This window comes from Papio anubis, chromosome X, assembly GCF_008728515.1.
Source record: "Papio anubis isolate 15944 chromosome X, Panubis1.0, whole genome shotgun sequence".
NCBI classification, from domain to species: Eukaryota; Metazoa; Chordata; class Mammalia; order Primates; family Cercopithecidae; genus Papio; species Papio anubis.
Window position 1 is genome coordinate 42,751,928 of NC_044996.1, and position 25,607 is coordinate 42,777,534.

At 37.5% G+C, this 25,607-nt stretch overlaps 1 protein-coding gene across 1 annotated transcript; it reads right to left on the reverse strand.

Annotated features, from left to right (window-relative positions):
• Positions 1-11,281: 11,281 nt before the first annotated feature.
• LOC116271797 (short transient receptor potential channel 5-like) lies at positions 11,282-21,130 on the reverse strand. Its single transcript, XM_031660439.1, has 4 exons — positions 20,887-21,130; positions 20,122-20,163; positions 17,927-18,016; positions 11,282-15,643 (listed from the first exon to the last, which is right to left on the reverse strand). Exons 1-4 carry the CDS (start codon positions 21,043-21,045, stop codon positions 14,951-14,953), a joined length of 984 nt encoding a protein of 327 aa, XP_031516299.1. The 5' UTR covers positions 21,046-21,130; the 3' UTR covers positions 11,282-14,950.
• Between the last annotated feature and the right edge of the window lie 4,477 nt (positions 21,131-25,607).

Sequence of the window (25,607 nt, forward strand, 5' to 3'; positions counted from 1 at the left end):
CAAGTGGGATTTTTTCTTTTTGTGTTTTCATGTCAGCAAAGAGTACCGGACGTTTGATTGTTTCAACATGTTTTTTCTCTGGCATTTTGGTTGTCAAAGAATGTGAATTTTTAGCATGAACTGGTGGGGAGTAGTTGCAGAGCCACTTGAAATGTTATTTAATCTAGAGTCATTGCAGCACGTACTACCATATCTACGCCTTTTCTCTGGAAAATGTTTCTTTTGTGTGTGTGCATGTTTTTTAAAGCATCTATAACCCTCTTATAGAACTTTAGACTTCTCATTGTCCTATGCTTTCAATAGTTATAGGGGCCAAGGGAAAACTCCTTCACCCTCTAAAGGTTCACCGAAAGCTCACGAAAGGCAGGTAAAGAGGAGAAAGGGCATACAAATTTTAATGTGTACACGGGAACCTTCAGAATGAAGACCCAAAAATACAGGGGAAATTGTCCATTTTTATGCTTAGGTTCAACGAAGTATGGACAGCCATGTGGAAATATAATTGGACAAAATGGGTATGATCTGCTAATGGACTTGAGTAGGGGAAACCCAACAAGGCTTATTCGTGTTCTTGGCCTCTCTGAGCACACATTCCTTCCTTCTGGGTATGGGACAGGATCCTCTCTGGAATAGGGGGTCTTATGACAGTCAAACCAGGTAGATCAGATAAATGTTTTATGGCCAGTTTTTACACAGAAAGGTGTAGTAATATTTTTAGGTTTTAGAAAAGTTCGAGTAATATTTTTAGGTTTTGTGGCTGGCTTTCAGGAAAAAGGGGTTCTGGTTTCTATGACCCACCTTGGGGAAGAGGGACTCTAATTTCTATGGCTAGCTTTGAGGAAGAAGGAGACTGAGAGACAGGAGGGCAGGAGAAGGTCAGAGAAAAACTTGCTACTGAGGCCTTCATTTGGGGTTATTGTTTTCTGAGTCCAGACATTGTCACATCTTACCGTTTTTGTTTTTAGACTTAATCTTGTATCTCTGAAGGCCTGGCTTGTCTTTGGCTTGCTGTGAGATACATTTCATCATCCTTTTTTGCCTTCTCCCTTTCATCTATCTGAAGACCACAAGATGTCCTGTATTGATCAGTTCTTCTCTGAGGGGAAAATAATCCTGAATGCTTTGCTCTGTCTCACCTGACAAACAGCTATTTAAAAAGTGTTCTTTGGTTGCCACAAAACCTATTTATATCACTTTCTTAAAAGGTTATTTATGTTTGTGAATCAGTCTCTCCTTTCCCCCTGTGGCTACACCCTGGCCAAAAAGAACAATTTGAGACATCAGGGCTTGAAGTACTTGAACAGTTGAAGGTACTGGAGTGGAACATTGCAAAGAAGATGTATCTTCAATGTACTGTTCTCAAGGTGATTGATATTGATGAGTTCTAAATAAGCCAGTGTGGTAAAGGGTTCTGCTTCATAATAGTACTGATTGGATTTGGTTTTGTATCCTTGATTTTAAGAAGGCCTTGCACTACAAGTTAGCATCTGACAACTTAAGGTGGATGGCAGTGCACTAATGTTTTATAACAACCAACTGTGTGTATTAGTGTTTTTAACTTCTCTGCTAACCTCCTGGGTTCTCAATTTATGCAGCCTGCAAATTGTGTTTTGCATGAAGGTTTATTTTACTCAAGCTTATAACATGGAATAGCCCCTTCCCAACATTTTTTGAATGTGCAAACATTTCTGAAGTATACATATCACAGAAAGTGCTTGTCCTCTGTCTTCAGCTGTCAGTGGTTCACTAGCTTCTAAGGGGTGTTTTAGAAGATTGTAGTCTTGAGAATACCGGTTTGGAATTTGGCGGGTTTTGAGACAAGCGCATCTGCCTTAGATTTCCAGTAGATTTGTTTTTATTTCAAACTTGTATATGCTGCCTTGCCTTGTGGTCTATTACCAATTAATGAAATTTAATCATGATTGGTATTAACGTAACCTGGAAGCAATGTGTGTACTAGATTGTGAACTATCAATTGAGGTCAGTGTTTATGGCCTGCTTAAATCATACAAGTTCTCTTTGTTTATGTATTACAATCAGTCTTCTCTAAGAAATAATCAAGGAGTGAGTCCTGGCCTTCCTATTGTTGGGGTAGAGGTGAGGGTAACCTGTACTGCTGCAGAAGTCTGCAGTCTTTCTTGGAGGCAGCTGCCAGGTAAAAAGGAAGTGGTTTTTGTGATGAAAACCAGAACAAAACCCTAACACTTAATCACCATATAGGATAAACATAGTGGTAGACTTCTCCTTTTTACAGATTACCTCTTAAGTTGCTCTTGTTGCAAAAGGTATCCTGTCTTTTCTCTGCTTTTAACCAAATTTCATCCATTTAGAATTGTTTAGGGAAGGAAATATAAAGGCACTGTAGTTTGTTTGGAACCCTTTACTTACAGCCCTTTCTTGCCATGAATCTGGTTACGCTAAAGGTAAATAGCTGGATAATTTCTCATAGCCAGGAAAAATAATTAAATTCATTTGTATGCTGTATATATTCTCAAAACTGATTGTGGCTTTCTGCCTTGATTAAGAGCAGATGAAAACATTGAGTTGGTTTTACTGTTGAAATGTAAGACTTATGAATTTAAAACAGCTTTCATTTCCTTAAAGCTTATAATCAAGGTGTAAGCTTTGGATTTAAAAGCTTTGGATTTAAAAGAATAAACAAATCATGGGATTTTTTTTATGTGAACACCAGACATTCAGAACTTAAACAAATCTCCATAGATAATGAATGATATAGTCTATTGGGAAGGGTGGAGCATGAACTTAATCTAGACTTTTGTAAATCTGGGCCAAATTTAGTTCATTTCATATGAAACCTCTTTAAGGCCTTTTATATTTACGTTTATAATGAAGAATTCATATAATTTATATAAGAATTCAACAGAACTAATATGAGCATCCCTAATCTGAAAATCCGAAATGCTGCAAAATCTGAAACTTCTTGAGCACTGACTTCCTGCTCAAAGAAAATGCTCTTTGTGGCAATTTGGAATTTCGAATTAGGAATGCTCAACCAGTAAATATAAAGCAAATATTCTCAAACCTGAAAAAGTTTGAAATTCCAAACGCTTCTGGTCCCAAACATTTCGGATAAGGGATACTCTATGTAGCAAGAGACAACCTCTTGTTTCCCTCCATCCTACCTAGAATGTTAAGTTTCAGTAGGAGCAGCTTGATTTAGAACACTTGTCTTCTCTTCCACCTCAATGACCAAAGGCAGTTTTCCCTAAAATAGTTTTCATGGACATGGAGGGTGCCTGTGTGTGGGAGATGTAGCTTCAGGAAAGGATTGACCTGAGTTTAGGTAATGACCTGCTGTGTGACTAAAACTGCTTTAGAGTGATTATGGGAGGTGCTTCAAAATAATTTCAGGATGAGTATTATAGATGAAAGAACACTAACTTAATTATTCAGTGACACTAGCTGTGTGTCATTGAATAATTATCATTGAAACTTGGGTTCATTATGCTATTTTGTTTGAAATTTTTGATAATAAAAACTACCTTGGTAACCTGCCATCTGGAGAGGAGATGTTTGCTTATGAAGTTAGTATGAATTTGGTTTTTTTGAAATGTTATCTTGAATCCTGAAAAGAATTATAAGGTTGTAGAGAGGCTGTCACATAAAGTCCGCCCTTTAAAACATCTAGAGTTTTGGGGAAAGCTATGGGATGGAAAATGGGTTCTTGAAATTCTGTAATTAATATTTGCTAGCTACACATAAAACCAATTTTAATAAACACATGACATTTATTTGTAGTGGAAACTAATTGAGGTAAGTGAACCAATTCAGGTTTTATTGTTTCAGTAATTGTTTTCCCAGTAATCACTACTTTTTCTTTTTTTTGAGAAGGAGTTTCCCTCTTGTTGCCCAGGCAACAATGGTGCAATGGTGCGATCTCAGCTCACCACAACCTCCTCCCCTTCCCGAGTTCAAGTGATTCTCCTGCCTCAGCCTCCGGAGTAGCTGGGTTTACAGGCATGCGCCACCACACCCATCTAATGTTGTATTTTTAGTAGAGACGGGGTTTCTCCATGTTTGTCAGGCTGGTCTCGAACTCCTGACCTCAGATGATCCACCCACCTCGGCCTCCCAAAGTGCTGAGATTATAGGCGTGAGCCACCGCACCTGGCCGATCACCACCACTTTTGAGTTTACTTTTTTTCTTATGGCCGCTGGTGAGAGGTGATCTTGGAAACAAGAAAACCTGACTATTGTTTAGTTTTTTTCCTGGTAGGTGTCTCTTGCCACTGAGTAGACCTTTTGTGAAGGGGGTGGGGTCATTACAAACAATATTGAGGTTAAACTGAATCAGTTCTTGTAAATTCAGACCAGTCAGTGGATAAAAAGGTTAAAATCTATTCTAGCCAAACATTATTGGTTCATAGTATTGATTTATTAGTGTTATATGGATGGTCAGTCCCCTCACCCTAATTAGCAAATCTTTCTTGCAGAACTTTTGACTCTTTCCAGACTATATAATACAGGTTTTTCCAAATTGTTTGCAGAATTGCTGAAAAAATTCTACCCTAATACTAGACTTAAACTAATGTTTTATTTCCTTTCTCTGGTATATTGGCTACCTCAAAGTGAAAATTTTTACCTTCATAAAAAGCTATTTTATATTCAGTTGTTTTGTTTGTTTTAGCAGTTGAAGTTTGTTTCGATTTTCTTTAATTCCTTTTAGCTCTGCTAAAATAGCTTCAACTACCCAAGAAGTTTTTCCTTTCCTGGTTGTTTTGAAACATGGCATAGGATATTGTTAATTTAGTTCTTTTTCTTTACTCACTGCTTATTTTTTCTCCAACATTTTATTATAAAAATATTTTAAACACAGAGAAGTTGAAGGAATTGTTCAGTTAACATCTGTATATTTACTACCTAAGTTCTATACTTAACATTTTCCTGTACTTGCTTTTTCACATATCCATCTATAAGTCCTTATTTTTGATGCATTTCAAGGCAAATTGCAAACTTAAGTACAGATTACCTGTTGTAAACACTTCATGCATATTGTTAACTAGAGTTCAACAGTAGTTAAAGATTTTTTTCTTTTGAGGTAAAGTTTACATGCAGTGAAATGCACAAATTTTAAGTGTTAGATGCAGTGAGGTTTGATAAATACTTGTGAAACCCAAGCCCTGATCAAGATAACATTATCATCCCCAGAAAGTCTCTTCATGCTTCTTCCCAGTCAAATCTTTCTATCCCATTCCCCTAGGTAACCACTCTTGGTTTTGATTTTTCCCCAATAGATTAGTTTTCTGATTTTCTAACTGTACATACATGAAAGTATATGCTCTCTTGTATAAGACTTATTTCAGCATAATGTATTTGGAATTTATGTTGTGTGTATCAAAAATTTATTGCTGAATATTATTTCATTGTATGAATATGCCATAGTTTATCCTTTTGGTGGACACCTGGACCGTTTCCAGTTTTTTTTACATGTTATAAATAAAGCTTCTATGGATATTTTTCTGTAAGTCTTTTTATGAGCACATGTTTTCATTTATCCTGGAATAGAATTGTTGGGTCATAGGTGAGGTGCATGTTTAGTTTTTTTTTTTTTTTTTTTTATGAGAAACTGCAGGACATTTTTCTCAAGTGGGTGTACCATTTTAAACTCCCATCAGCAGTGTATGACAGTTCCAGTTTCTCATTACCATCAGCAGATGATGGTGTCAGTGGTTTTTATTTTAGTCATTTTGGTGGATGTGTAGTAAGTGGTATCTCATTGTAGTAAGTGGTATCTAATTTGCATTTCCCTGATTGTTTTTCATATCAAGCATTTTTATGTGCTTGTTCATTTGTATACCTTTGTGACATGTGTTCACATAATTTATGTTATTGCATTATAGAAGTTCTTTGTATATGCTGGTTGCAAATCTTTGTCAGGTATACTTCTGCTTATTTTAATTATCCTTATCTAACCAGTGTGTAAATGTTGTACACTCATTTATGCTTAAAATAATTAGGCCAAGACTTGCAGGTGAGTTATTTAGCTGAAAGTTAAGCTTTTCTGATATGCTAACCAGTGCCCTGCTGGTATAAAAGTTAATCAGTAAAATAAGACAAACTTTAGGAATCTGAATTAGTGGAACGCTAGTTGCTGAAAAGTTTGTTACTACAAAAAAAATCTGAAGGAGAAATGTCAACTGATTCTGGAATTATTGCTCAAATGTCCTCACATGATACTGGTTTAATCATGACCAGCTTAACCTCCGTTTATATGTTTTCTCACTGTCTCACAGATTCCAACTCTTCTATGCAATATGTATCATACTTTAAGTACTCAGTGAAGAATAATTAATTTCCGGGATCGGGCCTCTAAGGTTTTTCGATGTTGTAAGCTATAGCTTTAAAGCTGTATTGGTCTCTTTACTTCAGCCCATAGTTCTTATAAATTATTATTGAATTCTTAATTACTAGTCAGCTTTGTTTAATGGAAGATACAAAAATCAGAATATTTATTCTCATATACTTTTCAAAATATATTAGACTGTGGAGGTCTCCCGTTAGTGTTTCTGCTAGGCAGATTACATTGTGAAATCTGTTGTTCATAAATGTTAATAATAGGTGGCTACAAATGATTACACTGAAAAAGGGAGGAACATAACACCTTAAATCTGAGTTGTCACACATTTAAGGGAAAAAAAGTAAATACTTTATTTTATTGATACTGAAGCTAAAAATACACAAAATTATTTTATTGTACCAGATTCTTTTTAATACATTAAGATTGACACTATGCACTTACAGAAAGTGTTTAAATAAAAGTGATAGTTATTCAAAGAGATTTCCACTTTTAAAATACTCTTCAAAGCCAATGCCATTTACACAGACACATTTGGAATTTTCCCTTTTCATGATTACGCTACAGGTGTATCATTTTAAACTGAAATTTGACACACTTTCTCTATGGTGATATGTGGTTGGGGCTGCCAACTAGGTTTAGAAGATGAATTACACATAGCCCATATTTTCTAGTATTCTCCTTCCTGCTACCAAATATTAGCTTGTTGCTGCAGACGGCATTCATTGTTTTGAGTAGAAAGAAACTCCCATCCCTAATTTCAACCCCATTTTTTCGAAATGTGGAATAAATTAAATCCTGTGAAGAGTTTATTCTTCTGTTGAAGAGTACCTCTGGTGTGCATTCTTATGTTATAAGAAACAAACTAATATGTATTTGCTTGAGAAGGATGTGTTTATCCTTATCTGAAGTATCCTGGGGAACGTCTGTGTCTTTACTGTTGAGATAAGATAAAGCTTTACTTTTACTTTAAGGTAATAATTTGAACAGTTAATTTTAAAGTTAACTTATCGAATTGAATTTCCTTTTATACTAAACCACAGACTAATGTGTTAACCGTTTGGGTTTAGAGGACTCTTCTTGTGCTCACATAATATTCATTTTGGTGCCATTGGTCCCAATTATCCTGTTAAGACACTTGAGAATTCTGTCTGCTTCTCCTGCCCAAGTACGATAAGCACAGTTATCACTGATTATTGGACTACAGGTTACTTTGCTTTGGATATTTAAACTGATTGCTTAATAGGTCCTGCAAGGTGTGACCACAACATGATGAGGCTATACTTTAAATACTATGACTAGATCTTATACAGGAAATACCTAATCTGAATATGTGACTTTCAAATGACCTGAACATATTCAGCTAGCTGGCTGCCATCTTCCCATTAGAGTCTCTTTCCATTGCTTCTGCCACCATGGGTTCTTATGAGTCCAAAATCCTCCCTTCTGTTCTCTATGGAGGTTAGTGGTTTTTCTTTACCACCCCCCTCCCTGATAACAGCCTAGTCATCAGAGCCTCTGTGCTATACAATGTCATTTCTTAAGGATCAAATAAGTTTGAGGAGTCAATTCTGAGTTTCCAGAATAAGCCATTGGAACTCAATGCATTTTACTATTTAAACACAAATGTTTCAAGGGTTAATCATTATGGTTCCCAAATCAGTGAAGCTTCTCTATCTAAATATATTGCTCTTTAAGGTGTTCTCTTCAGGAGGCTATGTGCTTATTCATGTAAGGCTGCCACTGCTCCAAGCATAATTGAAACTAGATTCCAGGATACAAAGGGGAACAAGGATTCTTGAGGGGGTGACGGAGATATTCTATAACTTGATTTTGGCTGGTGTTTCCAGGGGTATATACAACTCTGAAAACTCACCAATTTGTATACTTTAAATGGATGCAGGTAATTGTACATAAATCATTCCTCAATAAAGTTAATTAGGGGAAAACACTAGATTCCCAAGAGCAGTTCCAGATCCCTTACAAATCCCACAAGAGACAGTCTCATTATTTTATAATTGTGCCTATCAAAGTGCCTATTGTGTAATAGCACTTGAAAATTTTTTTTGTTTTGTTTTTTTGTTTGTTTTTAACCAGAGAAAGTGGTACTCATCTTGACCACCGCATGTTTTACCAAGTGTGGATCTAAAATTACTTTTGGCAATTTCTAAATTCCTAAAAATTTAATCTTATAGGATCCTGATTTTCTACCATTGATGATATTCAGAGATTGTACTGTGGACTTTGAAAGTCATTTCAAAAGCACAAGTCCAAAGTGGGTTGAGTAATGGCAGCATCATTAGAATATGGGTATGGCTTTTTAAGGTGACTACTTTAAAGGACCACATTCATTTGGGTGCATAAATTCTGGTATGTTTATGAAAATATCAGTCATTATAATCCTATTTTATGTTTATTCCAAATTATGAGGCTAAAAGATGACAGCAGATATATAATCTGACTTTTTGCCATAGTACCCTTCCTTAATTTTAGCTTTCATTTCTTTTTCATGTTGCTTCGACAAACCCACTTTATTTCTTAGATAAAATTTGAAGAAAGTGATCTTTCCAATTGGCTAAAATGTGCATATTTATAAAAGCCCATCTGTGGTATTTCACTATGGGTGTGGTGTGTTGAACTTATATTCACAGTGATCCCAAGGTTGAGAACTTGTTAACACCTGAAATTTAACCCAAATATGACCCAAAATTTGAAGAATGATTTACAGGTAGTTCTGCTTTCATATATTGTTGCAGTTTTTGAATTTAATTAAAGGAGAAATGGTGATGTTAATGTTTTAATTAACCATTTTAAATTACATTTTTTATTCAGGTGATTCATCTCAATTTGGTCATCCAAAAAATTGACAATTTGGTGGTTTAGCCCCATGTTTTAAAGTGCATATCCTCATTCGTCCTTACTTCAAAGGCTTTTCCAACTGTCTCTTTACTACACTATCACCATCTAAGTTTCCCAATCCCAGCAAAAATCCAAAGCCTCCTTTCTTCCTTCCAAGGATCAGCTTTAAGAGTTGTGTAAGACTGGATAACTGTCAAGACGGTTCCTAGGTTGGAAGGCAATTGGTGGCAATGAGTATTTTGGGGATATATTGAACTTTGGGGAAACAATATAAAATGGCCAATCCCAGCTTAATTGTACTTTCAAATGGTTGGCTGCCTTAGGTTTAAATAAAAGGCACACTGCCACATATTCGTTCAAGTGCCATTGAGGACAGTGCCTTTTGTGTGTACGTATGTAAGCTCCTGGGATGTTAGGTTGCCCCCAAACCTGCTAAAGTCAAAGGGCAAATATGCTGAAAAATTGTGAAAATGACCTTCACATTGCAAGCCATTCTAACCTACTTCAGTTAGTCTTTTTTGGTTCTATCAAGTCACTGGAGTTATAAAGAAAGTTCTTTGAGGGGGAAGAGGGTAGGACAGATACATGCTACTTTGATGGATGTATAACAGTTGATTTCAATGATCAAAAGTTGTGGGCTGTTTATGTTCCTACAGAAATTGTTTGCCATTTATTTGTGTAGTAACAGGAAGCCTCTAGAGCTTTCACAACTTTTCACATCAGATAAGAAAACTAGCTTTTTGGCATAAGGGCATTCCACTTAGTTTTATATTTAAATATTATAATTCTTAATATGTATATGTCTCTCAGGTACCACAAACATTGATGGTATAGCTTTAGAAAAAGAATGAACACAGATCCAATAATCAAGTGCAAGATACAAATCCACTCAAGTTGGGGATAACACAAATAGCCTAAAGATGCTAGAGCACACTGGCTTGCTGCCTCTATCATTCCAGCAGTTAACTCTGTTTCTTAAACATTACATTTTCTAAAAGTAAAGCTCTCACAAGGCACCCACTAACACCTCCTCTGGATCACCACACAATAGATGAAAATCCTAGGCCATGTGCCAGCATATGAATGAATATTAACACCTCAAGTATGCATCAAATCTCAGGTATACAGTAAATCTGAAGTATGCAGACTTACTTTATTTTGCCAAAAATGTGTATATTTGAATCTTCCAGGTAAGTTATTCTGACCTAAATGCTTTTTTCTTTTTAACAAAACCAGAAACCTCAAATTTTGATAGCTCTCAATATAAAAGTGCTACGGAAGATGCTGTCATGGCAGTTCATTTTGGCAATTCCTCACAGCTCAGGATATGTCTCCATTGAAAAGTTATTCTTGCTTCCCTCTCTTCAAAATGATCTAGTAATTACCTAAAGGGATAAAGGGCCAAGGGCAGAACAATCAAATGCTATTAAGTTTTGTTATGTGTGTGTATGTATATACATAAACACGTTCTCACTTTTACAGACATCCCTCAAAAGGCAAAGCAAGCCAAAACCCACATCTGTTGGAAAAAAGTTACTGGAAGGTTCATTGGAAATATAATGGTAACAATGTTTCTCTGTGCTAAAGTAAAGCTCACATTCATTTGGGGTACTCAGATCCCACTGTCGAGTTCTACACCAACAAGGTGGATATTTGGAGCAATTATCTAGATAAAGTAAGCCAAAGAAACAATCTAAAATATCCATAGTTTTGAGGCAAAGCTGCAGGGGTTGAAGGTAGGGAGAGCTGTGAAGTAGGTATGAAGAGGTTATTTAAATGATCTGAACACTTGAATCAATTTGCATTTACTATGTCTATATGAGCAATCTTTTGAAAACTTGATTACCAAGAAAATATACTATTTTTTTCTTAGGTACTTTTATTTATGTATTTTTGAGACAGTCTCGCTCTGCCACCCAGGCTTGAGTGCAGTGGTGTCATCTCAGCTCACTGCAACCTCCGCCTCCCAGGTTCAAGTGATTCTCATGCCTCAGCCTCTCAAGTAGCTGGGACTACAGGCGTGTACCACCATGCCCAGCTAATGTTTGTATTTTTAGTAGAGACGGATTTCACCATGTTGGCCAGGCTGATCTCGAACTCCTGGACTCAAGTGAACCGCCCACTTTGGCCTCCCAAGGTGCTAGGATTATAGGAGTGGGCCACCATGCCCAGCCTCATTTTTTCTTAGGTACTTTTAAACAAAGGATTTGCTGCCTATCTTCAAGTACTTTTTACCTGATGATTTAACAAACCAAGGTCTGGAGCACTAAAACTATTAGGCAAAACACCACTTGAGTTTCACCCACGATGCAACGTGAATGCCAATGGTTATTTGTATTTTCAGGCTAAGGTATGGCCTCATTATTATCTCTAAAATTCCCACTGAAGTTTTCAGAGGAGGTTTGCACTGCCATAAGAACTATAAAGTTCTTTTTGGAAAAGGTATTAAGTCATTTGAAAAGTGGAGGTGTTCGTTTTTTAAAAATTATCTAATCAAATTGCAGACAGGTATTTATGACTTAGCTGAAATAGCCTAAGTTAGGTCACGGTGGAATGAAAAATGATGGAGGCAGAACAGGGAATTTTTTAATATCTCCATGTAAGTAGACAGAAGCATAACTTGAAGCATTTATATCCCTGTTAAGTTTGGCATTTTCCAAAAATGATTTTAAATTTAGAATCTTTCCTCTGTCTTTGCATTTCACTGGACTTAAAGCTGGAAGTGGAGATACTTCAATAATGGTCACTTTCTAATAGAATTCAAATATTTTCTTTGTAATTTTTACCTTTATTATTAGGGTGACTTTATGAGATCAAATAAATGAATCCAAGGTGTCTGGAAGTGATAAGCCAACTGTAATGTAGGTGGACCATGATATGGATATTTTAGATAAGTAGTAAATGACTTTTATATTATTTGTGTTTGACTTTGCAGTACATTTTTAACTTTACATTTAAAAATGTAAGTCTGAAGTTTTTGGAGTTCGCAGCATTTTTGGCAAATGAACAAAAGGGTGTCTGTAGTGGCCACTTCATGTTCACATATATATATGACATATATGCTTACTAATAAATGTCTTCTATAATCTAGAAGGCTTGAGTTTATTGACCAGCTCTGTGACCTTGAGCAAGTCATTGTCCTTCTCTGGGCCTCTTTATTTTCTACTTGTAGAATATGAGGTTGGAATAGAGTAGATCCTTTATAAAGTTCTCTTTTAGTTCTTAACTTTTTATGTTTATAAATGTACTCTCAAGTTGGCTTATAACTCCTCTGGGGTCAGAAGATACACCTAAGCATTTTCACTTGAAATACCTTTTATGATACTTGATCAAGAGAGTAAGGAAGTGAACAGAATATTTTTCCTTTCCTACTTTGTACTGAATTAGAGTTAATAAAAATGTTGGTGTCACCAACATGGAAGTTAGGGCAATAGCTGTTTAGCTTTAACCCCCATCCTAAATGAGGCTTCACTATAGCTAGTGAAGTCCTAAGCCCAAGTCACAACGATAACCCTGAGAAGATCTGAAAAGGAATGTACTCCTGTGACATATGACACTGGTTCTTTCAATAGTAGAGATTGATTTACACATATTATCTCTTTAGAACATAAGTGACAGAAGACTTTTGGAATACAGTTCCATGTCTGGCTAGCCTGTTTTCTGACAAGTTGATAAGGTCACTGCTAGAACACTTATACATAAGTTTTCAGAAGTGATATACATTTCTGAGAAAAACATGTTTTTCTTTTTATAAAATGGGGTTATATGCCATTTTGGTGCTGTTAATATGAGTTAGGAATGTAGCCCAGGTTCTATTATTATTCAAAGTGAATTTGACAATTTGGAAAGCTGAATCTGTAAGTTTAGAAACCTTTCTGGAAAGTAACCTGTTATTAAATGTCAAGGCCATTTATGATAGTCTCAGTGAAGCAGGGCAGAAATTGATTTGAGGAAATAACCACTTCAGATATGATCAAGGAATTATTTTTGGACAACCTCTTGCCAAATGGGTCTTGACGCAGCGTTTTCACTTGATCACTTTTCCCTGGATCCAAGGCTTTATTCTTCAAAACCTCCTCCTATTTCTGGCCCCTCTCCCTCCATTTTGCTCTTCTCCAGGCTAGAGAGAGAGATGGGAATCCATTCAAATAACAGAAACCACACTATCAAAAGCTAGTTTGGAGGCATATTTGCAGAGTGAAAATTCCTCATTTCTCTTACTTGTATGTTTACATATATTAATCTAAATGGATTCCTATTGGTGGACATTTAAAAAAAACAGGGTGACACCTAACTATTTTACTTTTCTGGGCTACACACTATTAATATAATCTCTAGGACTCAGACCTAGAGTTGTTTCAGGTCATATGTTAGAGTCTAAATTGAGGGAACCTTTGTGCTAACGTTGGTAAAAACCGTCCTTGCTCAGCAGGTTCTCAGTGGTTATTAGGTCTAAAATGATGACCATATGCATTATGGACTTTATTTTTTAACTTGAACTACTGTATTCTGATGAGGTACTCTTAAGCTGTGGAAAAGAACTTGTTTGGATGTATAAATGTGGCTTCCTTGGAAGACAGTAGAATTTGGATCACGTTTATAATTCCATGAATCCACTAGGGTTGTTATGTTATATATCTAACATAATTTACACATGCAAATTCCACTACCCCCAATGAATATTAAAACTGCAACCTGAATTAGGTTATCTATACCTAGAATTGCCGTTTTTATAAAGCAATTAATTAAAATGAAGATGCTCTTTTCTCATATTTTGACACTTCAGCAATATGCCATTTTTTTCTGATAAAAATATTTCAAATTCAGGCTTTTATCTTAGAAATTCTTTGATAGCTATGATAATTAAAACTATCAACAGTAGAGTAGGACCCGACAAATATGACAACTATTTATCTTGCCAGTGTATGAGATGTGGTGACTATTGGTTGGAGTGTAGTAGACGTTTTTAAAAAACAGCACAAATTCTAAATACTAATTTTGATACTATCAAATTTTAAAATGTAGTAAGTTAACTGAAACACACAAACACAGAAAAATAATTCACCTAACTTATTAGATATGACATATACTATCGGGTAAATATTTCATTGGCACACATTAGGAAACTAACACATCTTTAAGAAACAAGAAAATTCAACAGCCCTCACAATAAGAAGTTGTAGTATTTAAGAACGAAACAAGCCACTTATACCTAGAAACCACAAGCTGACAATTCTTTGGAATCTCTTCAGCCTCCCTTTGATGCTGTTCATTGACCCAGCATGGGCAGCGTGTAGCACTGAATGGCAACAAAGATGGGCAGGGTAGTTTGCCTTATCTGATAGCTGGTGGGGACTGCTGACCACATCCCTCAGCTCTGTGGGAAGATGGCATGAGATCCTGAGGATGGTCAGGAATCTGTGTAGCAGCAAGAGTAGCAAAGTGGCACCTGGGGCTTCAAGGAAGCATGGGTGAGAAAAGCAAAGCAAAAGGGTTAAGCACCCAACTGCACCTCTAGTGATTAGGTGCAACACCCCTTCAGTTGGTTGTAATATGGACTTAGTGTGTACAGATATTAAAAAGGCAAATAATAATGAAAGTAATAATAAGAACAAAAATGGAGAATGTGGCTATAAAAGATGATGCAAATAATAGGAGTTTCACTCTCCTTTCTTGGGGGCAGGGGAAGTGAGGGAATCATATTCTGTGTCACCTCTGAGAGCAAGGAAATTACAAATTTCTGTTGAGTTCCAAAACAGATGATTAGGGCTTGACTTAGAGGCGAGTTGTAACTTGTTCTTCCTGTCCATCACCCCATTTGTGCATGAGCAAGTCACAAGCCTCTCCCCAAGTTTCAAATACATCCTCTGAGGAGTCTAAAAGTTTAGAATTTGAGGAGCAGATGCTGGATGCACAGTGAAGAGAGCTGGAACAGGCTAGAGGGCATTCACTGCTCTGAGCAGCGCCCTGGACTTCACCTAATTCTACCTCACTGAGGTTAATTTCACTTTGAGAACAGGCCTCTGCTTTCCCTTTCTCCATCTGAGAATATCTGATGTCCTGCCACATACAGTGCTGCTGAACAATTCCATCAGAAATTGTGTACATTGGCTCTGAACTGGGTTCAGACATATGACCATTAAATTTGGAGAACAGGAGACCCAGTTTCTTGAGAGAAGGACCCATGAAGGAGCGTTTGCTTGATGACTCAGCTTTTGACTTTCCTTGGGCACCACTGGACCTTGGCATGGTTCTGATGAGAGGTGGCCCATGGCAAGCCTTTTTCTTGCAGCCTAAATTAAAAGAGACACTCTTGGATTTGGCTCGAGCCCCACCACTGCCATCATTAGTATCATCTCTCTGAGAGAGTTCAGTGCTGCTAGTGGAAAAGCTTCTCCTTGGGTGTTTTCTATTTCCCAAGAGGTCAAGCACTTCATACCGAAAGCTGGAGATGTCTTGCTTTAATTCCTAGGAAAAGAGAGGAGACATATTATGTCAAGAAACTTGGTCTTTATTTCAAAGTAGGCACATTAGATACCTTTGGAATGTTCCAGGTTTTTGCCTAGTAGTAAAGCACAAAATAAAACACCAGAAAAATCTGCCATTATTCAAACACAAGAAAAACATATTAATAATTCCGTGGGCAGGGCTGGCCACTGGCAAAATTGTACAATGGGTAAAGTTGATTCAGGATTAGCTAACACTTTAGTAGGGATTAGTCTGTTGAGGCGCTTTCATAAGGACTAACTCCTGCTCAAGTATTAACTAACAAGGTATTAGATTAGGACACTGGCTCTCACAGGTGTCTGCATATAAAAGGACTACTGAAGAGGAAAAAGCTTTTAAGACTCTAACGAGTGAAACTAGAGAAGTGGAATGTCAGGTGATGAGACTGCTGTTTTGAGACAGGGGGCCCTGTTCAAACCTTTATGAAATGTCTTCTATCTCCAACTGAATGCTTACATACTAGACTGTTCCTTTAAAAGCCAAGCTGAAATTTATTCATGTACTTCCCCTGCTCAAAACTTGTTACTAACTTGTCACTAACTTTAGGAAAAAATAGAAATGCCATACCATGGACTACAAGGTTTTTCAAGGCCTAGTACCTGTTGCTTTCTCCAGTCTCATCTTTCTACTCTTTTCCTAGGCTCTCTGCTGTCCACCTGTATGGACATATTCTCCCTTGCCTCTGGGCCTTTGCCTGTGCTGTTCTCTCTGTCTAGAACACTCTTCTCCCCAGCTCCCCTTTATCTGGCTGGCTTTGCTTTCAAGCCTCAGCTTAAGCATCACTTCCATTGGAAAGTCTGTCTTGACTCCCCAAGTCCCAGTTGAGAGTCCCTCCTCTCTGTGTTTCCACAGTGGCCTGTGTTTAACCTGTCAGAATATACAATTGTTCATCACCCTTTATTATTGTTTGTCACTCCTTGAGAGTAGGAGCTGGTTAGATCTTGCTCACCACTGTACCAGAGCACGTAGAAGAGTGCTTGGAACATAGCAGACCCTCGGTAGATGAATTATGTCTATGAATTAGAATAATGGCCTTCCTGTGTGCCTTAGAAAATATAGACGTTCATGGACACAGGGAGGGGAACATCACACACAGGGGCCTGTCGGGGGGTGGGAGTTAGAGGAGGAATAGTATTAGGAGAAATACCTAATGTAGATGATGGGTTGATGGGTGCAGCAAACCACCATGGCACATGTATACCTATGTAACAAACTTGCACGTTCTGCACATGTATCCCAGAACTTAAAGTATAATAAAAATTTTAAAAAAGAAAAATATATATAGATGTGTTCTAGGATAGGATTTCTCAGTCTTGGCACTATTGACATGTTGGGCTGGATACTTCTTGTTGTGGGAGGCTGTACTATTTATTGTAGGATGCTCAGTAGCAACCTTGTCTTTACTGTCTGGATACCAGTGTGACAACCAAAAGTATCTCCAGACATTGCCAAATGTAGTTTTGGGGACAAAATTACCCCTGGTTGAAAACGATTGTTTTAGGCTAATGCCACTAGTAGAATTTTAATGTTTAATGGTAGAGTTTCTTAAGACCTTATATTTAATAACAGATTTATGATTATTATTATTTTTAATTATACTTTAAGTTCTAGGGTACATGTGCACAACGTGCAGGTTTGTTACATATGTACACTTGTGCCATGTTGGTGTGCTGCACCCATCAACTCATCAGCACCCATCAACTCATCATTTACATCAGGTATAACTCCCAATGCAATCCCTCCCCCCTCCCCCCTTCCCATAATAGGCCCCGGTGTGTGATGTTCCCCTTCCCAAGTTCAAGTGATCTCATTGTTCAGTTCCCACCTATCAGTGAGAACATGCAGTGTTTGGTTTTCAATAACAGATTTTTTGATTTTATATCTTTTAAGTAAAGAAGATCTTTAAGTCTCCAGGCATCTTCCCTTTGCTATCTTGTCCCTCACCACCATGCATCCTTGCCACATCATTTAAAGCATTCAATTTCCACACTGAGAAACACTCAGAATATTAAAAGAACGCATACAGCAGATTTCCTTCTTTCATGACACTGATTGTGGTGTGACATACATTGGTAAAATCTCTCGGTCTACTGGATGAGAGACAATTCTAAGAGAATAAGCATTATAACTGGCTTTGCTATATCGTAAGCAGATGAAATTCCATCACCAGAAACCTCACACACTGTGAAGATTAAATGATGCTTATGATATGTAAAATGAGAAACCACTTCATGATTAAATTACCTTAAAATTTTCTTCTGTTAGCCCCTCATTTGTTTTGGAATTTCTTATCATAGCAGCCACATATCTTTTGACTAAATTCCTGATAACTTCCTGGAATTACAAAACATGAAGAGGCATTCAATCTCCTTCTCAGGCTCTCAGTACAATAAGAAACTTACATAGGAAATAAAACATGCTTAAGACCTCCTTTCCAGTGGAAAATCCTCATAGGATCCAGCCTTTTACTATAAAAAATGAGTTAAGTCTATTGGCTAAACAACTATTGTGTCTCTGAATTTAGTGTCAGAATCAAATTCACCCTAAAGGAAAATTTTTTACCCGAGCATAAGGTAAACATGTATTTCCAGTGGAATAATTCTTGCATGGTCATATAGTTAATATTCTTTTCCTTTAGGATGGATTGCACGTTAACACTCCTAGTAAAATGAGAGTTTTATTCTCCTTTTATAAAATTGAGAGAATTTTCTTCAGAGTCACTAAGTCTGCTGATTTTAATGTCCACTAATTACATAGTGAAGATATTTTTCTCATAGTCAACCTACACTTCTCCTATACAGGAATGTCCTCTTTTCACTTAGCTCCCAGGGGAGTAGTCTGCACGTGGTCAGTACAGTTTGTATTAGTGATGGTGATGATGATAGCTACCGCTTATTGCAATGTGTCAGGCAACACATGCACATAATACATATTATACATACTCATCACTCAATTTTCACAACTCTAAGTTAAGTTTTACTACTATCCCCATGTTACAGATGAGGAAGTCAAGCCTCAATAGGCTGACTCATCCAATGTTACACAACTAGTAAGTGTCAAGATTAGACTTTCATTCTACTTCAGTCTGATTTTAAGGCCAATGGTATTGCTGCTTCTACTATGTGTACTTGAGGAACTCACTGAGATGTGCAGGAATCATTTTTTTTTTTTTTTTTTTTTTTTGTTATCGTTGAGGGCTATGAAGCAGAACATGAAGACAATGAATCTTATTTAAGGTTTGTTATTATAAAAGGAATAACATTTGAAGGCGGGAGTAGGGAGAGGAGGTTTACATACAAAATACCGTATTTTCTGCTTCTCTTTGTTAGTTATGGTCTAAGGGGAACAAAGTTAGGAGAAGTGACCTATAGAATAAGGATGCATTTCCTTCAAACGCTGTAGAACATTTTTCTACTTTGGTTTTCTTTTGATCAGGATGGTGAGAGATGGTTGTCTCTTATTTGTGATTTGCAAGGATTATTCTCAAGAGATGTTGGTGATATTTGTACGCTTGGCTGTTTTCTAGCTGGTGGGAAGAGTGCCCTAATGTTTATTAGGTTTATTACTTTTTTTTTTTTTTAACAAAATACAGAAGTGCTTCTCTATTTCTTTGATTAAAGTCATGTTGTAATTTATCAAGATCTAAGTTCCTGACATTCAGATAAGCTTTTACTTCATTGAGGTTAGTTTCCTCCTGTTATATATTACCATTACCCTATGTATTTTTTCTACATGGCAGTTTTTATCCTTTTAATCACTTAATTTTAATACAATCATCCCTTGTTATACACTGGGGATTGGTCCCAGGCCCCCCGCCTCGTGTACCAAAATCCATGCATACTCAAGTCCTGCAGTCATCCTGCAGAACCTGCAGATGCAAAAAGTCAGCCCTCTTGTATATGTGGTTTTACATTCCATGAATACTATATTTTCTATTTGCGTTTGGTGGAAAAAATCTGCCTGTAAGTCGATCTACACAGTTCAATCCTCTGTTGTTCAAGAGTCAACTGTAATTTTAATGACGTGTTATTTTATCCCTGCTAGATAACAAATTTCATAAGGGCAGAAAGATTGCATCTTTTTTGTTCATAGTGATTTTTCTAGTATCTAGTGTAGTATTTTATGTACAGTAGGTACTCATATATTTGACTGACTGACCAACCACATATTCTATTTTATGTAATTTCAATGAAGACAGCTTTCTAAGTCATAGTTGTTGCTGATCAAGCCGAGGCAGTGCATAAGGGCCATGAACAGGATTATAAAGCAGGTGATTCCACTTGGAGAAGGTACGTCAGTCCTTGATAAATTACAGCCTTTCCAAGCCTCCTATCCCAGTCAAATGGGATCGTGTCCAGACATAGCCAGAGTGAAGTTTGCTTCTCCTCCACAGAACCAACCAACAACTATTGTGCTTCATCCCTGTGAGGAAGCTTTACCTGATAATGTTGATTTTGTATCAGGCTGTCAGCATTGCGTTCCTATAATTGAAAATAGAGATGTTACATGAGCAGTCCCAGCACCCTACCCACCCAAACATCTGAATATATTTTTAAATATTAGGACTGGAGAATGATACGGGAGCTCCTGCCTGACAAACCCCCAAAGCAAATATATGTTGGAATGATTTTATGATGCTTAAAACAGTGAGTGTCACAAAGGAGGGACAGGAGGAAACAGTTTTGTTTAATAAGATTCATAATTTTGGTCAGGTGCAGTGGCTAATGCCTGTAATCCCAGCACTTTGGGAGGCCAAGGCGAGAGGATCACGAGGTCAGGAGTTCAAGACCAGCCTGGCCAACATAGTGAAACCCTGTCTCTACTAAAAATACAAAAATTTGCCCGGCATGGTGGTGCTCGTCTGTAATCCCAGCTACTTGGGAGGCTGAGGCAGGAGAATCGCTTGAACCCGGGAGGTGGATGTTGCAGTGAGCCGACATGGTGCCACTGCACTCCAGCCTGGATGACAGAGTGAGACTCCATCTCAAACAAACAACAACAACAACAACAACAAATTAGCCAGGTGTGGTGGTGGACGCCTGTAATCCCAGCTACTGGGGAAGCTGAGGCACGAGAATTGCTTGAACCCAGGCAGCAGAGGTTGGCAGTGACCCGAGACCATGCCACTGCACTCCAGCCTGGGTGACAGAGTGAGACTCCATCTCAATTTTTTAAAATTATTTTTTAAAAATTAAAAGTCTTACTGTGAAGCTTCTCAAGTTGCGCCTTCTCCGTCTACCATCAGGGTCTCTTTTGGGGCAGAAGGTGTTGTTGAACCAGTTACCAAGGTATAGAAATGACTTGGGGCTGGGGATGATGTTGAAAGGAGGTGGCAAGGTGCCACCTTCATCAAAGTAACTCATCCAGAGCTTTGTCCTTGCAAACTTCCACTCGATATCAGCATGATCCTATGAAAGATAACGAAGTTCAAGGATTTGGGATGGGAAACTGCATGATGTACTCACTTCTCATTCTAAACTTTCTAGTTGCTTCTATAGAGGGCAATAAGTCAAGAGCTATATAAATTCAAATTATACATACCCTGTCACCCAGTAACCCTACTCTTAGAAATATATCTTATCAATATACTTACAAAAACATGTATGTACATGGTTGTTTACTGTAGCACAGATAATAGTAGCAAAACAACTGGCAGCAATCTAAATAATCAGCAGTAGAACTGGTTAAATAAATGGTGTTATATCTACAAAATAGTATAAATACAACTACTAAAATATGGTAGATACATAAACATTATATATATGTATCTATATGCATCTGTCCAAGCCCTCTAAGTGAATAAAGCAATATAGAGCACAACATATATTATGTACAACGATTCTATTTATACAACTGGAAAATCTTTTATATTAACATGCTTACATGTTCTAGACAAGTACACACTAAACTGTCAATAGTAGTTATTTTTAAGGTGTGGGATTATGGTGGGAGGCTCTTTTTTAAAAAAAGAAAAATCAACTTTATTGAGGCATGATTTACACAGAATAAAATTCAACCATTTAAAGTGTTTGATGACAGGTATATATACCCATGTAACAATCATTATAATCAACACACACACACATATCAGTGTACATTTCTAGAAGTTTTAAGAGCTGCATCGACTGATGTAACCACTACTACAATCAGGATACACAACAGTTCTATCACCCTTCAAAGTTCCCTATTGTTACCTCTTTGTAATAAAACTCTCCCAACCTCTAACCTCTGACAACTGCTGCTCTGTTTTCTGTCCCTATAGTTTACCTTTTCCAAAATGTCATATAAATGGAATCATACAGTAGGTAACCTTTTAAGAGTGGTTCATTTTACTCAGCATAACACCTTTGAGATTCATCTGTATTTTCGTATGTATCAATAGCCCATTCAATCACATTGCTGAGTAGTTTTCTTTTATATGGATGCACGATGGTTTGTTTGTTTACCCACCGAAGAACATTTGGGTTATTTCCAGTTTTTTAGCAATTATGAGTAAAGCTGTTATGACCATTCATGTACAGGTTTTTGTCTAAACATACATTTATTTTTTCTAACTTAAATATCTAAGAGTGGTATTGCTGGATTGTGTGTTAAGGGTGTGTTGATAATAAAATGCCGAACTGTTTTCCAGAGTGGCTATACTGTTTTCCATTATCACTAATTGTTCTATATCTTCTTTAGTGCTTGTCAGGTTTTTAAAGTTTAGTCATTCTAACAAGTATGTAGTGGGATCTCATTATGGTTACAGTTTGCATTTCCCAAATGGCTAATGATGTTGAGCATCTTTTCACATGCGTATTTACCATCTGTATATCTTCTACGATGAAGTGTTTTTCAGATCCTTTGCCCATTTTTATTATATATACGTAATATAATATAGAATATATATATATATTCTAGATACAATCCCTTTGTTAGATATATGACTTGCAAGTATTTTCTTTCAGTCTGTATCTTGTCTTTTCATTCTCTTAATGATGTCTTTACTGGAGCAAACTTTTACTTTTGAGAAAGTCAAAATTATCATGTTTATAAAACTATCAATTTTTTTATAGATTGTGCTTTTTGTGTCATGTCCAGGAACTCTTCAGCTAACCCAAGGTCATGAAGATGTTCTCCTATGTTTTCCTCCACAACTTTTATAGTCGTAAGATATGCCTTTAATTCTATGATCCATTTTGAGTTAATTTTTCCATAAGGGAAGAGGTTTATGTTGAGGTTCTCTTTTAAAATATGAGTGAACAATTACTCTGACACTATTTGTTGGAACAACTCTCATTTCTCCATTGAACTGCTTTTGCCCCTTTGCTGAACATCAGTTGGGCATGCTGGACTACTAGACGTCCACATTCAAAAGAGTAAACACCTACGTTATAAAACGTACAAAACTCAACTCAGAATGGATCATAGACCTATACTTAGCAGATAAGAACTATAAAACTCTAATAGGAAAGCATAGGAGTAAATCTTTGTGACCTTGGATAAAACAATTTCTTAGATATGACACCAAAAACCAAGTGACAAAAGAAAATAGGTAAATTTGACTTAATCAAAATTAAAAACATTTTTACATAAAAGGACAGCATAAAGAAAATGAGAAGACAACTCATACAATGTGAGAAAATAATTTAATATCATATACTTACTTGATAAGAGACTTGTATCACAATATATAAAGAATAATTATGGTGGGGCATTCCAAGTTGGCCAAATAGGAATAGTTCTGGTCTGCAGCTCCCAGCGTAATTGACACAGAAGACGGATGATTTCCGCATTTCCAACTGAGGTACCTGGTTCATCTCTTGGGACTGGTTGGACAGGGGGTGCAGCCCATGGAGGGTGAGCTGAAGCAGAGCAGGGCGTCACTTCACCTGGGAAGCACAAGGGGTTGGGGGATTTCCCTTTCCTAGCTAAGGGAAACCCTGAAGGACTGCTTGGAAAAACAGGGCAATCCCGCCCAAATACTGCACTTTTCCCAAGGTCTTAGCAACTGGCAGACAAGAAGGTTCTCTCCTGTACCTGGCTTGGCAGGTCCCATGCTCACAGAGCCTTGCTCACTGCTAGCACAGCAGTCTGAGATCAATCTGCGAGGCAGCAGCCTGGCTGGGGGAGGGGTGTCTGCCATCGATGAGGCTTGAGTAGGTAAACAAAGTGACTGGGAAACTCAAACTGGGTGGAGCCCACCATAGCTCAATGAGGCCCACTGCCTCTAGACTCCACCTCTGTGGGCAGGGCATAACTGAACAAAAGGCAGCAGACAACTTCTGCAGACTTAAATGTCCCTGTCTGATAGCTCTGAAGAGAGCAGTGTTTCTCCCAGCACAGCGTTTGAGTTCTGAGAACGGACAGGCTGCCTCCTCAAGTGGGCCCCTGACCCTCATGTAGCCTAACTGAGAGACACCTCCCAGTAGGGGCCGACAGACACCTCATATAGGCGGCTGCCCCTCTGGGATGAAGCTTCCAGAGGAAGGATCAGGCAGCAATATTTACGATTCTGCAATATTTGCGATTCTGCAATATTTGCAGTTCTGTAGACTAAACTGGTGACACACAGGTAAACAGGGTCTGGAGTGGACCTCCAGCAAACTCCAACAGACCTGTAGCTGAGGGACCTGACTGTTAGAAGCAAAACTAACAAACAGATAGGAATAGCATCAACATCAACAAAAGGGTCATCTATACCAAAACCCCATCTGTAGGTCACCAACATCAAAGACCAAAGATAGATAAAACCACAAAGATGGGGAGAAACCAGAGCAGAAAAGCTGAAAATTCTAAAAATTAGAGTGCCTCTTCTCCACCAAAGGATTGCATCTCCTCACCAACAATAGAACAAAGCTGGATGGAGAATGACTTTGACAAGTTCACAGAAGTAGGGTTCAGAAGGTCGGTAATAACAAACTTCTCTGAGCTAAAGGAGGATGTTTGATCCCATTGCAAGGAAGCTAAAAACCTGGAAAAAAGATTAAACGAATGGCTAACTAGAATAAACAGTGTAGAGAAGAACTTAAATGACCTGGTGGAGCTGAAATCCACAGCACGAAAACTTTGTGATGCACGCACAAGCTTCAATGGCCGATTGGATCAAGTGGAGGAAAGGGTATCACAGATTGAGGATCAAATTAATGAAACAAAGTGAGATGTCTAGATTAGAGAAAAAAGAGTAAAAAGAAACTAACAAAGCCTCCAAGAAATGTGGGACTATGTTAAAAGACCAAATCTATGTTTGATTGGTGTACCTGAAAATGATGGGGAGAGTGGAACCAAGTTGTAAAACACTCTTCAGGATATTATCCAGGAGAACTTCCCCAGCCTAGAAAGGAAGGCCAACATTCAAATTCAGGAAATACAGAGAACACCACAAACATACTCCTTGAGAAGAGCAACCCCTAGACACATAATTGTCAGATTCACCAAGGTTGAAATGAAGGAAAAAGTCTTAAGGGCAGCCAGAGAGAAAGGTTGAGTTACCCACAAAGGGAAGCCCATCAGACTAACAGTGGATTTCTTGGCAGAAACGCTAGAAGCCAGAAGACAGTGGGGGCCAATATTCAACTTTCTTAAAGAAGAGAATTTTCAACCCAGAATTTCATATCCAGCTAAACTAAGTTTCATAAGTGAAGGAGAAATAAAATCCTTTACAGACAAGCAAATGCTGAGAGATTTTATCACCACCAGGCCTGCCTTACAAGAGCTCCTGAAGGAAGCACTAAACATGGACAGAAACAACTGGTACCAGCCACTGCAAAAACATGCCAAATTGTAAAGACCATCGATGCTATAAAGAAACTGCATCAATTAATGGGCAAAATAACCAGTAAACATCATAATGACAGGATCAAATTCACACAAAACAATATTAACCTTAAAAGTAAATAGGCTAAATGCCCCAATTAAAAGACACAGACTGGCAAATTCGATAAAG

Excerpts from the sequence above, each read along its gene's own strand:
- LOC116271797 (XM_031660439.1), bottom strand. The coding sequence starts at position 21,045 with ATGAGTTACTTTGATGAAGGTGGCACCTTGCCACCTCCTTTCAACATC. Across the intron at positions 20,164-20,886 it reads GCAACTTGAGAAGCTTCACA|GAACGCAATGCTGACAGCCT; the intron begins GTAAGACTTTTA and ends TTTCAATTATAG. Across the intron at positions 15,644-17,926 it reads TAACAGAAGAAAATTTTAAG|GAATTAAAGCAAGACATCTC; the intron begins GTAATTTAATCA and ends CTCTTTTCCTAG.